This window comes from Raphanus sativus, chromosome 8, assembly GCF_000801105.2.
Source record: "Raphanus sativus cultivar WK10039 chromosome 8, ASM80110v3, whole genome shotgun sequence".
NCBI classification, from domain to species: Eukaryota; Viridiplantae; Streptophyta; class Magnoliopsida; order Brassicales; family Brassicaceae; genus Raphanus; species Raphanus sativus.
Window position 1 is genome coordinate 22,006,745 of NC_079518.1, and position 17,852 is coordinate 22,024,596.

The following is a 17,852-nucleotide window of genomic DNA, read 5'->3' on the forward strand; positions in this document are numbered from 1 at the left end:
AGAAATGCAAAACATCAGAGACACGCACTAATAATCCATCAGTCGGGCCAGATAACATCACTGATATCAGCCCCTACCTGTTCATGAGCTGATCGATGGATATAATGAGACCTCTACTTAAATTTAAACATAGAATTTTCCTCATGGTCTTAACGGGTTATTTTTCACAATTGGTCGAGGCAGACTTTGTAAAGTAATCTGCAAACGCAGAATAAACTTTCACATGTTGTGCTGTGTCCTGTGACTGTTCAAAGTTCTCAAATACAATAAAGTTAGTTATAACTGAATTTATATGCTAGTCAAATTAAATATTGTTTTTGTCACAGCTACACATGAAGGATAATTTAAAAAAATTCACGTTTCAATTAATGTATAGGGATGGTCATATTGTTTAAATAAACGTGCGATGGGAATGGATAATGAATATGGTTGACTAAATAAGTCCCTTAAAACCTTACCGATCGGATCTTTCTCTATGGAGGCAGCTTCTCAACTTGAAATATTGACTGGGCGGTGGTGAGACTAATCTGAGAATCGCAGTTATCCGGCAGAGTAAGTTCTCTGTTGGGTGAAAATGGCGGCTTCATCTGCCACGTTATACTTTGGATTTCTAATTGCTTCCATCACTTTGTGGATGATCTTCAGGTGAGTCCTCTTTGGTTCTTGTTTTTAAATAAAATTTTTGTTCTAGCTTGAACGATGGAGTTGATCCTAACTCTACTATGAAACAAGTCCAAATCAGTTCAAACACTCTGGGGTTGATCCTAACTTTTCGATATAGGAGACTTTTTTCTAATATGTCCGTTCGAGATGATGAAAACATTGAACGTTAATTTTTCGAAATGTTCGACCAAAGATCAAAGATCGATGGATCAATTAGACTAGATTGATATGAATCAGATTGGACTGCATTGATGAGGTTCTGATACAATATTAAGTTAGACTGACCTGGATCCGTGCACCAGCGCGGATTTGAATTTTCAGTTTTTGGTTTTTTCTACTAATGATGTATTTATAATATTTGATCTTATTATATTCATTGAGTAATGTTTTTTTGTGTCTTTAACCATCTTTTGTATGACGAATATTCGATATCATATAAACAAATTGAACATATACATGTAATTAGAAAATTGTATATGATGTCTAAAGACTATAGTTATGAATTGTAAATATGAAGAGATATTATATTATGTAGTTGATGTTTAGTATCATACAAACAATCCAACATATATAATTAGAGTTATATATATATATATATATATATATATATATAATTTGACAATACTATATTAGAGTTATGTAAGTCTATATAGAAATTTATTTTTGGAATTTGATAATACAAAAAGGAATATGAGTTCGAATGGTATACTAAGTTTATAATTTAGTTATAATATTTATAGGAAAAAAATTAATACACTTCCAAATTTTTTTTAAATATGTAACATTGGAAAAAAAAATTGCAAAGTAAAACAATATAAACCATCAATTGAGTTATCACTCACGCTTGTATTTTTTTAATATATATTTATCTTATATAAATTTAAATATATATTTTAACATTATCTGTATTAAATAACTTTTAGCATTTAAAAAATAAATTTATAATTAATAAGAAATATTTTTTTGCTTTGTCAATTGTATCATCTATATTTTTAAAATACGACCCGTATGTTCATGCAAATTTATTTTTTTATGGATCAAAATTTTAATGTAAAGCAAAATTGTTATCTATGATTATATTTGTTTTATATGATATAAAATTCAACATATCATTTACATTTTGTGTTTTATATTATGTATTTTATAGCATTTTCTTGTATTTTTGACTTAGCTAGTTATACCAAAATTAAGATAACCAACCCATAATAATAGACATTTTAACATTTTTTGCATTGATTAAATATAATTTAATGTTTAGCTAGATTATAAGAAGTATTTCTGAAATAAATGATACTTAATTTATTGTATTTCATTTTAGGAAAATGCATTAATGAAACATAAAAAGACAAGCACTAAAATAGGTAGTTAAATTTAATTCTCAGTGGTATGCCATTGTAAATAACATTGAAAACTAAGGGATATTTTATATTGGTACTTCTATTTTAATAATATATATGGATGTTTTCCAACATAAAATCAATTATTAACAAGTGAATTGACCTATTTATTTTATATATTATTTAAATCCTTTTTATTTTCGATGAGGAAAATTTTTGTGTGGAAAACTTCGTGTCTGATACAAACTGTTTGGATCCACAGTTTTGATTCAAGAGTTTTTTTCCGGTTGCTTCTAGTCAATTCATGATTACGTGTGTTTACTTTAATTATATTAATTAGATTTTGACATGTGCGCCTGCACGGGTGTTAATTCAGTTTTATGTGTTTAAATTAGATTTATATAAAAAAAACTATAAAACATATTGTCTAAACTTTGATGTTATTTATTGTATAATTATGTAATTTAATTGTTTGTGTTTTGTTCGACAATTAAGTGATTAGTTTTCTATTGACTGCGATGATAAAGACTTCTCCTTTTTACTATAATCAACGAATGATCCATTTAAGACATCAATAGTTTGTCTACCAATCTTTCTTTAAAAAGATAGTTTTTCTACCAAGTGCAAAAGATCCAACCTTTAATACAAAACTTTTAACTATACAAAAGCTCTTTTATTTTATTACATATCAACGCATTCGTTTATTGCTCTGGAGTAGAAAGTAAAACAAGAGTTAGAACAAAGGTGTTGATAATTAACACAGTCACAGTCTATCCATTACTCCTTTTCTTTGTGTTAATAAGTCTTTTGGTGTTTCTAAACCATAGCTGGTGATGCAGCAACATAATGAATGAACCACCACATCACATAGAAAGTAATCGCCATTGGAAGCAAGACCTCACTTATGAATAATAAGAAGCAAGAAATATACTTGCGTAGGGGACATATGCAAACTCAACTCAACTTGTGAAAAATCTAAAGATCAAAAATTTATTAGTCAGGAAACCCATCAAAACTAAATAGCAGATGATCAAAAACCAGATTCATGTGTCTGTTGGTAATAATTAAATCATCTAGAAAGAAACTATAAGTTTAAGTAAACTAAACAAAGCAATCTCTCACAATTTCATACGTTTTTGGGTAAATAGATCTTGTTTCTTCAATTTTTTATCAGATCAAGCTTAAGATGAAACTACGAGATAATTCAGCTAATTTAAACCAAACTTACTTCGATTTTTTTTTTGCCAACAAGCCCTAAATCGCAGAAGAAACCTATAAAACCTTTGTGATATTTTTTGAGAGATGAAAGGGGGAAATAAGTGATAACCTCTGACCAGCATGATGAGAGGAAGAAGAAGACGAAAGAGAGTTTGGGTATAGAATCGTGATACTAGCCATCATGATCCTTGGTTTCGTGTGGCCTATTACCAGCGTGATGAGAGGGGAAAAAAAACGACCGTAACGTTTTGTTAAAAAATTATACGGCTAAACCTACATCAAAATAGAAAATAATGATAATTTAGATTTATTTTTAGTTATTAATTCAGTGGCATACCATTGTAATTATTGAAAAAACTAAGGGTTAAGTACAAAATGTACTTCCTTTTTAATAGATTAGATAGATTAGATATATCATATATTGCACTTTTTTCTTCTTTATGTGATATACTTGATCTAGTAGTATGATGGTAGCTTATATTTTAAATTTTGTTCCAGCCTTTGTTCCAGGTTGTTTGCATGGATGCTCAGTCGAGTGCTTGGAATGTCTGTTAGGTTCCGTGTTAGGAGTAGGAAATGCCTGCGGGATATCGTGGTGATGTTTGAAACGGTGAGCACACTCTGCAAACTTCTTAGTTCTTAGTCGTCAATGGAGAAAAGATTGTAAAGTATTTTCCTATGTAGCTGAGAAAGAATGTTTCTGCAAAATCTTTTAGTGGATTTCTATTAAAAAAAAGAAGCTTTAAGTGGCAAGTTGTTTGTCTTTTTTTTGTACACTATCTACAGTAAAATGCTAATAACTTATTAGACAACCTTAGTACATTGGGTTTTCTAATAATTGTTTGCATTTCTACTGGGACAATAGTTCTTTGCTATTTTGATTTATTTTTATTTTTTGATGAAAAAGTATATTATCAGAGCTTGATTTGCTGCTGGTTTGAGCGTTTTACAGGGTGCCTTTGAGTCAGCGTCCGCTGATGAAATTAAATTTGCTGTTGGTTTTATATCTGGAGAGCTATGTATTAAAGTCTTGATATGCGGTCTTGATGTTGTGATGAGATCCTTTGGTGCTTTATCCTGTGACGAACTCTCTCTCTCTGTTTCCAGTTTGGATATGACAGGTACTGTCATTTGCATCTAATTCTAACATGAAATAAATCTTTCTTAGTTGATTAGATTCGTATACTATGTTTGGAAACTTGAACTGTCTAGAGTAATCTGTGAGACTGTGACCTATATCATAGATGTGCCCATATGTTACAAATTAAAGACAAATCTTGTACTCCCCCTGTTTCATAATAAGTGTCACTCTGAGCTCATTTTCTTGTTACACAAAGAGTGTTATTTTACAATTCCAATATAAATTATACTAACTTTCAGCTGAAAATTAATTGCAAACTGCATTGATTTTATAAATAATTTTATTTATCTAAAATACTATTGGTCAAAGAGGTATAATTAATTAAAACTTACATATATTTCAACAACTTTCTTAATCTGTGTGAAAAATGTCACAACTTTCTTAATCTATTTGCTCACAGCTGGCATTTTTTTGTTGCTTCTCCTGGATATAGGGCAGTAGGTATTGTGGTTATACGAACCATGGAAATTGTATCTGGAGATGTAACTATGAAACTGGACAATGAATTATTTTCCCAAAGCAAACGATCAACAGCTACTGCCCCGTCTACCAAAAAGCCTCATCAGCTACTTATAAAATGTTCTATGTATTTTCCTGAAAAGGTCAGGCTGCTTACTAAAAAGTGGATTAGCTAGCTGATTATGAGCTTAGATATGTGAGAGTAGTAATTATTGAGTCTTATCGAACTTTAGTCAACGCTTCTTTTTCAGTTGTTTGCTGGAGATACATGCAATCTATGATTACTTCATTCTCTTTCACTGGGTGTTATACTGATAGTTTAGTCATAATAGCAGGTTTCCTTCAGCTTACCCAAACTAGATGTCAGATGTGTTAATCAAGAACATGATCTTTTTGCTGAGAATAACGTCACAGGAATTATATTGAGGAGCATCAAATCAAAGTCTGTTGAAGATGCAGGGGAGATTACACGTCTTAGCGTTCAGATGGAACTCAATGAGATTCATGTATGATGGTGTTACGGGAGGTTTTTTAGATATTCGACAAATTATTTACTATTGTTTCACTGATGATATGCTTCCTTGTTCCTGTGCAGCTTTTTAGAGAAGCTGAATCCTCTATATTAGAGGTTATTAAAGTTGATGTGGTGTCTTCTTTCGAGATCCCAATTCAGGTTTGACGCCACTAATTTTTAATATAATGTGCAGAGTGGATTTCAAATAGATAAGTAATCTCTGATACTTAGATTTACCTTTGTAGTTTTACTCTTCAGTTTGCCTATGAGATCGTTGGCTCTTTTAGGTATTGCATGAACATTGCTTAGTTTGTCTCGATCTCTATTATATTGGTTGATCCATTTAAATTCCTGAAAATCTCTTCCTATCTACGTAAAGAAAGGGCACCTTATTCTTGTGTGATATAAATTTCTGTAGAAGAGTCACTTTGTTAAGTAAAATTGGCATGTTTTAGTTTGAGTTATACACTTATAAAATCATGTAAGTTTATGTTGTAACGTATTATCTTTTCAGCCGGTTCTGCCTATTAATGCTAACATTAAAATAGAGCTAGGAGGTACCCAATGCAATCTAGTCATTTCTAGGCTAGAGCCATGGTTGAGCCTTCTTTCCCCAGAGAAGAGAACCCTCGTGCTTCAAGAGCAAATTTGCACTCGAGAGAAATTGAAAGCTGACGATGTGAAAACTATTATGTGGACATGCACATTTTCGGCCCCTGAGATGACTGTTATGTTATGTGGTATCGATGATATGCCTTTGTATCATGTAAGCATCTCTAACTTACCTCTAATTTTATACTCTATATTTTTGCTCCAGTTCATCTCTGCTTTCAACATTTCACTACTGAGAGCATTTCCGCCACTTCTATTTTGTTCTCATATACTCTATTTTTTTTTTTTTAAATCAGGTTTGTACATGAACTTCGAAAGCACGTAACCATTTTGAATGCGTATAATCATAGATATGAATAAATACGGATAGGATTTTTACAATTAAAAATATATTCATAATTGATTTAAAATATATGGAAATATATTATAAATCAAATAAATTTTAAAATTAATTAATAAAATTGATTTGGAAATATTATCCTTAATAAATGTCAAAAACAAATTAATGGCACAATTTTTGAATAACAAGTCATGTAATATGTTGATTCTATGTAAATTTATAGTATATATTTTCTCTAATTCATTTCTATTTTCTTTGACGAAAAATATATCTCTACTTCAACTATAAATAGAAAATATTATTTTACACCTATTGCATATTCATGAAACTCGATTTTCCTCAGCAAATAGATATACTTGTAAAAGTCATTAAACCTTTAACTTTTTTATTTATGACTAAAACAAATAAAATCAGTGCCATAATAGTATAAAGCATTTATTTATTAAAATAATAATATTATTTGTTATTTTTATTTTATATTTGATGTTTAGGTTTATGCACACAAGTTAATTAATAAAACATTAAAATTTTATATTTTCTAAATAAAAAATCACTGATTATCTATCTAACTACAATTTAAAAGATTAAAAAAACTGTAAAATATACAACATAAATGTTAATAAATATTATAATTGAAAACGTCATCCAAATTGAATAAAAGAGCTGCTAAAACTTCAACTATTAAAAACAGAACAAATATTGTGTATTAAATCTAAGTGTAAAAATCAAATCTATGTTTGTTAAAAATATAGAGATCATTTTTAGATAAAAGTATATCCTTATTGATGGTTAAACCCAATGTTATTGTGTTTTCTATTTTTTACATGACATATATCATTTATCTGGGGTCAGATTATATATTAAAAAGGAAAATAAACAGGAAAATAGGAAAACTAAGATCATATATAAATTTATGTATTTAGATATTAAAAAAACATAATATTAAATGTCCAAATAAGCACAACAACTATAATGTCAAAAATAAATATTATGAAATTTGATTTAAAGCTTTTCATTATTGTTTCTGAAATATTAAAATCAATTTTTTGTATTCATTGAATTAATAAAGCATGTCATATATAGTTAGAGCATCCTTATTAAAGAGAAACTCTCAAGAGTCTCTTATATATATGTTTTTTACTAATATATATATATATATATTTCTTTTAAATTTTAAATACAAACTATGATGGACCAATAAAGAAGGAATACATAAAGAATGAGCATTTTTAAAAAGTGTAGGGAGTTTCCAAATGTAGAAACGTTTCTCCTGTTTTTATTCATTCTCTTTCTTAACTAAATTTCATTATTTTTTAATGTGACATACTCCTTCTCCTGTTTTTTTTTTTTAATTTCACTAATCATGTTCTTTGTTGTTTTTTACTAAATGCTAAGCATTATTTTGTTCTTGGTGTTTACAGTTTTGCTCGCAGTCATCACATGTGTTTGGGAATAACATTTCAAGTATAGACACAGCCATTGATGTTGAACTTGGTGAACTGAATTTTCATTTGGCAGATGAGTACCAACAATGTTATAACGAACACCTTCCCGGAACAGAGCCAAACTCTGGTTTGTTGATGCATATAGAAAAGATTAGCTTGAATTGGGCAAGAGGAGGTTGCAGAAATGACTTAGTGCTCTCAGTAAGCGTGACTACAATGAGAATCTATTTATCATACAAGCGTGTCGAATCTCTTATAACAAATGCTGTCTCCTTCGAAGCTCTCTTTAAGAAGTTATCTGTTTCAGGCGAAAGGACGAATGAGACTGGAGGAGTGGAACCATCCCATGCACCTGAGAAAGAAACTAGGCTTGTGAACCTTACTCTTACACGTTTCATTGTAAATTTATGTGATGCTACAGGACTGGATAATACAGTTACAGATTCGGTCTCTCTTGAATTAACGTGGTTTAGCTTTTCTCTCAACAAGGATAAACACTCAACTGAAATGGAACTTTCAAGAGCGAAAGCCATCTACCAGCTCTATAGACCTTGTTCGAAGGTTACATTGTTTGATATGCACAACGCCAAGCTTACACGTCGATCTGTTAGGCTTGACGTTCATTTTCTATTAAGTGCTACTGACATATCGCTGGGTTGGGAACCTGACGTTCATCTATCTCTATATAGACTGTTTCTGCGTTTGAGACCAATCGTATATGCACAAACTCTTGAAGATTATGAATGCATGTCCGGTTCTTCGGTTGACGAGGAGACGAGAAGGGAAATTTTCTTTGCTATTGATGTGGAAAGTTTGACGATATCAGCTAAGGTAGGAGATGGTGTAGAGGTTAAATTTGATGCACGATCAATTTTTACTGAGAATGCTTTCATAGGAATGCTTGTTGAAGAGCTTATGCTTGCTTTGAACGGATCTCGAGTGCTGAAAACTACAAGAATGCAAATATCAAGAGTCCCTACCGTCTCTTTGAATTTGTCTGATGATATAGTCCCTGTAAGGACAAGTGGTCCTTGGGACTGGGTAGTACAAGGCCTCGATGTCAATATTTGCATGCCATACAGACTTCAGTTGCGCGCCATAGCTGATTCGATTGAGGAGAAGTTGCGAGACTTGGAGCTCATAACTGCGGCTGAAGAAGAAAGCTTGGAGCCTAAGAATTCGATTCCAGGTTTTGGCCGGTTAAGGTTTTACATACGAAGGCTAAACGCATATATTGAGGAAGAACCTATTCAGGGTTGGCTTGATGAACACTATCAGCTGCTGAAGAAAGAAACATGTGAGTTGGCTGTAAGATTGAAGTTTCTCGAGGATTTTATACAAAGAACTGGTCATAGAGGAGGAGTTGAAACAAGTAATGGGGAGGAAATTGATGTCCATGATCCTTTAGCTATTAACAAACTGAAGGAAGAGATTCAGAAACGGTCGTTTCGATCCTATTATCAAGCATGCCAGGGTTTAGTTCCAGAGGAGAGTTCAGGTGCTTGTAGAGAGGGATTCCAGGCAGGTTTTAGGTCAAGTTCTGCTAGAAACTCTCTTCTTTCGGTTTGCGCCACAGACTTTGATTTAAGCTTGACGGCAGTTCGCTACGGGGATGATGATGATGAAGCTGGTTTGATGGAAGTCTTGAGAAATATGGATCCTAGTTGTGAAGAAATAAGTGGAAGCAAGGTTAATATGAAAACTGGAAGCTTGATGGTTAAGTTAAGAAATTACACACTTCCTCTTCTCTCTGCCAGTTCTTGCAAATGTGAAGGTCATATAGTGACTTATAATCCCATAGCTCAACAGGTACATTATTATCTTGTTATTATTGAGATCTCTATTTACATCTCACTTGAATTATTTTTTAATTTTTTTTTGTAATTGTTTTCAGCCACAAATTTCCCAAGATGTCTTTGAAGGAAGTGGCTCTTCTCCACCGGTGAAGACATACTCGGATTTGAGCCTATACTTTGAACAAGGGGAAGTTTCTTTTGGAGTTGGATATGAACCAGCTTTTGCAGACATTAGCTATGCAATCACAGTGGCTCTGAGTCAAAGGAATCCATGTGCCCCACAGGTGTCTAAAGAGGAACGAAGCTTACCTTGGTGGGATAATATGAGAAACCACGTTCATGGCAATATATCTTTATCTTTTTCTGTATCGTCCAAGTGGAATGTTCTTGCTACAACAGATCCATATCAGAGTGAAGATAAACTCCAAATAGCGACTGGTCCTATTGAATTTCATCAGTCAGATGGTCGTGTGGTTGTTAATGCTAGAGACTTTAAGATAAAGTTGAACAGTCTTGAGAGTTTGATAAGTCGACAATCTCTAAATGTTCCAGGCGGCAACTCTAGAGTTGCATTTTTCGAAGCCCCGGTGTTTAATCTAGATGTTACAACGGACTGGGAATGCGAGCCTCGGAGTTCTTTGAATGTTCTTGATCCGCTCAGATCAGCATCACTCTCGCTTGGATGTCATTTATCCCTTAGACCCAATGACAAGAATGAGATCTTGTCTCCTACATCACCAACAATGAATCTTGGAGCACAAGATTTGGTATGGATACTCAAATTCTGCAGTATGTATAGTGATCCTCCGAACAAGTTACATTCTTTCTCCGGAAGGCCTAGGTTTGGAGTCCCAAGAGTTGTCGTAGTATCTGAAGGCTTATCTCTAGATCAGGTGATGACGGAGTTTATGGTCCGAGTTGATGCCACTCCTTTTCTAATTAAGTACACGCCTAGTGACCTTGACGACCCTGCCAAAGGATTGATTTTTGATATTAAGAAGCTAAAATACGAATTATGCTATAGTCGCGGGAAGCAATATTATACATTAGAGTGCAAGCGGGATGCACTTGACCTTGTATATCAAGGTCTTGATGTTCATGTGCCTAAGGCTTTTATTAAAAAAGATGAGCACAAGGGGGATGAGAAGAATCGTGATGCAGGGTTTCTATTGTCTTGTGATTACATTACAATTAGAAGACAGGCTCCAAAAGCTGATATTAAAAGACTATTGGCATGGCAGGAGGCTGGAAGAAGTAATCTGGAGAGTGATGAACATATACAATCAGATACTAGTGATGGTGATGGATTCAATGTAGTCCTTTCTGACAGTTGTCTTCGGGTCTTTGTTTATGGTCTCAAACTCTTATGGACGATAGAGAACAGGGATGCTGTTTTCTCTTTTGTTAGTGGAATATCGAAGGTCTTCGAACCTGCTCAACCTTCTCCTTCTCGTCAGCATACACAGAGGAAGATTCTTGCACGAAACCAAGAAAATCAAAAGGAAATTTCAACATCTTCTGCAAGCTCTAGAGAAAGCCAAACAGTTAGTATGTGTTCATCTTATTTTGCTCATTTTAACACACTTGCTTTTAAAATGAGGAAAATTTTAAAATTTTGTGTATTAACACAGAGCAAAATAATTATTTTGGCTATTAGTGGATATCAAAAGAAATTTTAGTATTCAAAAATTTAACGGAATTTCATTGGAGTATTTTGTAGAATTTTCTTTTTCTAAATGAACTCCGCAAAGAATATTATTAACTGTTGACACTGATCTATATCCAGCTAAAGTTGAGACTAGTGGATCTGATGAAGAAGGCACTAGTCACTTCATGGTGAATGTCATTGAGCCACAGTTTAATCTTCACTCAGAGGAGGCCAATGTAAGTAATCACATGCGTTGGAATGTGCATTCAACAGCATTGCCTATTTTAGAGCGTGGTAACATATAGTTAACCAACAAAATTGGCGCTGTTATTGCTTTGGGTATAAGGAGTTTGTTTACTTGTTGATAAACCTTACTTTGATGGATACCAGGGTCGCTTTCTGCTGGCTGCCGGTAGTGGTCGTGTTATAGCACGATCATTTCAATCTATTATGCGTGTTGGTGCAGAAGTAATCCAGCAGGCTCTAGGCACAACAATTTTACAGAGTCCAAAAAGTATTCCTGAAATGACATGGACACGATTGGAATTTTCTGTGATGTTAGAGCATGTGCAGGCCCATGTTGCTCTAACTGATGTTGATCCAAGTGCTGGGGTGCAGTGGCTCCCAAATATTCGCAGACGGTCACCAAAACTGAAGCGTACTGGGGCTCTACTTGAAAGGGTTTTCATGCCTTGTTACATGTACTTGCGGTATACCAGACACGATGGTCTATCCCCGGATCTGAAGGTAACACAATCTATTTATAGTTTTTGCTAGAAAACTAGTAGGTTTCTTGAATCTCTACTCTGTTTCAACGAAGTTATCGAGTCCTAATTCAAAGCAACATCCAAAAAAGTAGGCAAAAAATAAAGATATAAATGATAATATAGCACTACTAATTGAAAGGAATGGTATATTTTTGGGTTCTTTATAGTGGGGTTCTATGAACCACGTACGAGTTTTGCATTGCTTGTTAGGAGTAGTTCAGTTGAAGTACACATGATACCAATGCATCGTGTAACTAAAGAAAATGGGTTTCCTTCGATTCTAATTGTCTTTCTACACAAGCAACCTAATTACTGTTTCCTTCCTAATTAATTCTTATTTATTTATGAGCACGATAATTATCCAGTACAGGTAACCAACAAAAAAAAAAATCTTATTTATGACCTTACAGGTGAAACCACTAGAAGAGATCACTTTTAATTCGCGGAACATAGCAGCTTACAATGACATCTCGACAGTTCCAAGTTATGATGGACGTTTTGACCATCCTTCTCTTTCCTGCAACGTAAGTAACGAAACCTGAATAAACTAAAGGCACGACCACTTTCATTTTCTTCTTCTTTGTAGTTACTAGCTTAAAATTAGCACAAATAAATTTTAGAATCCATATCTATTCTAAAGCCACCATTTCAACTCAATGATTAGTATGGGTAAACTTCAAAAACCTGTTTTCTCTTTGTTTTGTAAACATTTTCTAGCATTAAAAGGGAGTTCTTTTTATGAATTAGGCCTCACAAAAGTAGTCTCCATTTTCCAACTGAAGATGATGATATTGATGACGAGATCGATGAAGTAGTTCCATACGGAATTGAAGAAGTAGAACTTGCAAAAATCAACCTTGAAGAGAAAGAGTGGAAGCAAAGGTTGCTTCTTGATGATATTCGAATATTGTCTCATCATTCCGATAATATGGAAGATACGCATGTAGAGAAAAAAAGTGACTTGTGGATGATTAGTACCAGAAAATCCATACTGGTAAGTCCCTACGTACGGAATGATGTTTATTTAGATGTTCTATCATGATATATTGTGAATAAAAGTACAAATTTTCTTCATTTCAGCCCTTAATATTTCACATAACCACCAACCAAACTAATGTCCAAACTTTAATTTTTGAATTTTCATAGATTTGTCTTCATGATTCTTTGTTCATGCTTCAACTTATTTCATTACTAAGTGATGTGCATGCAACCATTATATAGATACCAACCTGTTTTCTTTTGTATGGGTTTTGTTTATATTCATGAGAGTAATTGCAGTTCTTGTTGGTGTGATTTAGGTGCAAAGACTAAAGAAAGAACTCTTATATGTAAAAAAGTCTAGAAAGACGGCTTCTGCATCTTTAAGAATTGTGGTGCAGAAGGCTGCAAATCTGCGACTGATGGAGAAGAACAGAAGTGCACCATATGCTATGCGCATTTCCTTGGAAATTAATGAGGTTGTTTGGTGCATGCTTGTAGATGGTAGAGCCTTTGCTGAAGCAAAGATAAATAACATGGTAAATTTATGCATCATGTTTAAGTATTCACCATCATATATATCCTGATTACTCTTTATACAAATGGGATGTTTTAAGAGAAACATCAATTTAGAATCTTTCTCAGTCTTCTCAGTTGATTTCTGAATCAGTCCGTTGCATTATGTAAAAAAAACCAGTATATATTTAACTGGATTTATATATGCAGACTTATGACTTTGATAGAGATTACAAAAACATTGGTGTTGCTCGATTCACCACCAAGAGCTTTGTTGTTAGGAACTGTCTGTGTAATGCAAAGTCGGATGAGGTTTTATCAGCATGGAATCCTCCAGCCGAGTGGGGAAAGTATGTTTTCCTTGCTTGTTTATCTATCATGCCTGTATTTTTTTCATATATTACATGATCTGCAAGACATTTATAATGGTTCTTAATTTTTTTATATATATAAATGATGCTTTCATAGTTGCATTGGAAAAAATATTGATTGTTTAAGAGATATGAAAGGAACCATAGGGCCACAACTATGAACCTTATGAAGTGTGCTTCATCTTCTTACCACATATGATGTGCAAGTGTGCTTCATCTTTTTACCACATATGATGTGCAAATGCAATGTAATTCTGTTTGCAGGAAATTCATGCTACGTGTGGATGCAAAGCAGGGAACACCAAAAGATGGAAATCCTCTTGACCTTTTTCATGTAAGTATCTTCTGTTCCTTTTTTACCATTTGTTACTGGATTTTCAAAAGTGTGGACTGAAACATGCTAATAGCTGTGACTCTTGTTTTCAGTTTATGACTTTATTTGATATTTTTAAATGAACTGTCTTCTCTTGTTGTGTAAGTTTCCATATCCTTTTGATAGTATCTGTCATTCTTTTAGATGGAGATTTACCCTCTCAGAATCCATTTGTCAGAGACAATGTACAAAATGATGTGGGAGTACTTCTTCCCAGAGGAAGAGCAGGATTCACAAAGGCGACAGGTCAGAACTAGCATCACAATTTAGCATGTAGATGAAAATCTGATTAAAAATTCAAGTATACATAAAATCCTATTTGCTTAAATTTGTGTATTGCAGGAAGTTTGGAAAGTATCGACAACAGCTGGTTCAAAACGTGTAAAGAGACGGTTAGAAAGTCATGAATCTTCTAGTTCTTCTGCTGTAGTACAGTCACAAAGCAATGTTGACTGTGTTCAAGTAGGATTTCATCATAGTTTATACGTCAAAGTTTTGAATGAAATTTCACCATTCGTTTTCAGAATTTACTTGAATTCTATTTGCAGAAATCCAATATGTTAGACGTTAGGTCTACCGCTGGTGGTTCAGCTGATCAGGAACTGAGACGAACATCTTCTTTTGACAGGAGTTGGGAAGAAAGTGTGTTATCTTCCAATGACCAAAAAGGGGAGTCCTCTAGACAGATGAATCTCAAAAACGCAAAAACTGACAAGTCTCCCAGCTCTTCTCGTAGTGAAAAGAAGGCCAGAAAAAAACAAGTGGAGGTGATAAAGATTTACAACATTAAAATAAGTCAGGTGAGTTGACTAGTTTCTACGACTGCATTGGAACTTTAAGGTCAGAGTTTGGCTTATTCAATCGGTTTTATCTCAGGTGGAACTTCTAGTTACCTATGAGGGCTCAAGATTTGTCGTAGAGGACCTCAGATTGTTGATGGATAAATTTTCTCTTGATGAGTTTGCTGGGACCTGGAGGGGACTTTTTGCTCGTGTTAAAAAACACATAACATGTGGAGTACTGAAGTCTGTTATTGGAATGCAGGTAAGATTTATCAATTGTGCATTTTTGCTTTATTGAAGTCATTATGAGTCTAGTTATCCAGAAACACTATGCTTCTGAATGATGATTAGTTTCTTCCAAATCAAAATTTCAGGGGAAGAAATTCACATACAAATCACAAGAGAATGCCGAGTCTTCTGACGATGAACTTAAACTAAGTGACAATGATGAAAGTGGTGTTTTAACAAGAAAAATATATGATGAAAGTGGTGGAGCTGGGGATAATTTTGTAACTTCTGTTCGAGGACTCTTCAATACCCAAAGACGAAAGCCTAAAGCATTTGTCTTAAGAACTATGCGAGGTGAAGCAGATAATGACTTCAACGGGGAGTGGAGTGACAGTGATGTTGAATTTTCTCCTTTTGCCAGGCAGTTAACTATAACAAAGGCTAAGAGGCTCATCAGACGACATACTAAGAAATTTCGTCCAATTTCTGAAAGAGGTTAGTAGAAACCATCAATGCTTTTCACATATCTTGAAAATTCCAAGCCATTTATCTATTTCCAATCAATCAGGACTAATTAAGTCCTATGGATATAATTATTTTTCATGGCCTTGTAGAACATCTTAACTCTCTTAGAAAGTGATCTTTTAGTTTTATAGTTAAGGATCCTAGTGGTTTTGTGGTATATGTTCAGAGTAATTTTATTCTCAGTCTGTTTGTTTCCTGCTCGACTCAGCTTTCTGACTTGTTTTTCTTCTTAGGTTCGATGTCCCAACAAAGAGAGTCACTTCCATTATCTGTAAGAGAGACCGATACGTCTGAAAGTTCTTATTCAAGCGAATCTTCACCGTATGAAGATTTTTCAAGATAAAAATAAAATAGATGTTGTTAAGACTAAAAGTCTGCAAGTAAATGTATTCAATAGAGATACACGGTTGCACAAGTCATATTGAGATAACGTGGCAGAATGTGGTTTTTTTACCTAATCAATTATTTATATTTTGGAACAATTAGTTGAATATCCTTAATGGAAGCCTTAATTAGCCAAATGCCAATGATGTGAAGTAATTGATTTGGATGATGTTTTTTTGGTGTTGGGTTGACGAAAATACCCCTCTGTGTATGTGACACATTAATTGTCTGGACTGACACAACATGTTTGGCAGGTTACTTTCTGCAGTGTATTTTTTTTATTTTGACAACATTTTTGGTAGCTTTTTGTAGGAAGATGTTTAAGTTAGCGATTAAGAAAAATGCTTAGCGGTACATATATATTTTACACCTATTTTGGAAAGACCTGATAAAATTGTTAGAGACAAAATGATTATGAAGAATAAAATCGTAAATCTATAATAGTAATTTTATGAAAAAATAAAAATTTGATAAACACTTTTTTCTCGGTTTATGATGAACAATTTTAGAACTAATAAATAAATGCGCCCGTCAAACATGTTATAAATTTTGTTAGCGAGTTAATAAAATGTGTAACATATTTCACATTTTGTTAACATTGAATACTACTTGTTAACACATATATTATCCATTTCATATTTAGAAGACTAGAATCATAATCAATCACATACATATGTTAAATTATATGTTAGCAGGCTATGTGTATAGTTAACGGCTGATGATATTGACTAATATGTAATAAAATTTGTTAGCGAGTTAACAAATTGTATAGCATGTTTCACATTTTTGTTAACATTGAATTCTACTTCTTAACATGTAAAAGAAAATTTATTAGATTATATTTTGTTATAATACATTAAACAAATCAATAACTTAATAATACACTATATAATTTAGTATCATTTACCAAAGTTAACACACTATGAAATTGACTATTAAGGTTGTTATAATTTTTGTTAGCGAGATAAAAGACTATGTTACATGATACGCATTATGTTAACGTTGAATACTACTTGTTAACATGTTACAAATTATATTATCGAAGTAATAGATATAATAAAATAGATGAAAAATTGATAACCATTACACAAATCATTAAAATAGATGAAAAAGTTGATTATAATTAAAATAGATGAAAATTTGATAATCATTAAACAATTTTTTATCAGGTTATTTTATTATAATACATTAAACAAATAAATAACTTAATAATACACTATATAATTTATTTACAAAAGTTAACCCACTATGAATTTGACTATTAAGATTGTTACAAATTTTGTTAGCAAGTTAACAGACTATGTTACATTTTACGCATTATGCTAACGTTGAGTACTACTTATTAACATGTTACAAATTATGTTATCGATGTAATCAAATATAACTGACCAAAGTTAGTAAAATAGATGAAAAAGTTGATAATCAGAAGTAGTCAGATATTTGAAACTATGAATCTGGTTCGTAAGTGATGAGAGATGAAAGAAAAAAAGGAAAGAAAAAAGATGAATAATAAAGAGAAAAAAACAAAAGAGAACTAAAAAAGAATGAGAATTATCTAACAGATAGAAGAAGGAATATGATATACGACAGAGTAACTCCAGCTCTAAGGGAGTAGCCTGGAGGGCTATTAGATGTAGGTTGGTGTGGCAGAGGGGTAAAATCGTCCAATGAAAAAGGTTTATGAGATTAAGGGTAGATGGTTAATTAGAGATTGATTTAGGTGCATTCTTACCAATTTCTCTTATATTTTCCATA

General features: G+C 32.9%; 1 protein-coding gene across 1 annotated transcript; it reads left to right on the forward strand.

The window, feature by feature from the left end:
• The first annotated feature begins 442 nt into the window (after nucleotides 1–442).
• LOC108821782 (protein SABRE-like) lies at nucleotides 443–16,309 on the forward strand. The gene is given in 24 exon segments (XM_056992478.1): nucleotides 443–645; nucleotides 3,717–3,828; nucleotides 4,171–4,305; nucleotides 4,308–4,339; nucleotides 4,793–4,961; nucleotides 5,154–5,324; nucleotides 5,414–5,491; nucleotides 5,847–6,098; nucleotides 7,706–9,511; nucleotides 9,624–11,073; nucleotides 11,312–11,409; nucleotides 11,564–11,920; nucleotides 12,351–12,398; nucleotides 12,400–12,464; nucleotides 12,688–12,934; nucleotides 13,239–13,457; nucleotides 13,645–13,784; nucleotides 14,070–14,139; nucleotides 14,323–14,424; nucleotides 14,521–14,640; nucleotides 14,727–14,978; nucleotides 15,055–15,222; nucleotides 15,335–15,683; nucleotides 15,947–16,309. Coding segments are annotated over 24 exon segments (6,621 nt in total). The 5' UTR covers nucleotides 443–574; the 3' UTR covers nucleotides 16,057–16,309.
• The last annotated feature ends 1,543 nt before the right edge of the window (nucleotides 16,310–17,852 follow it).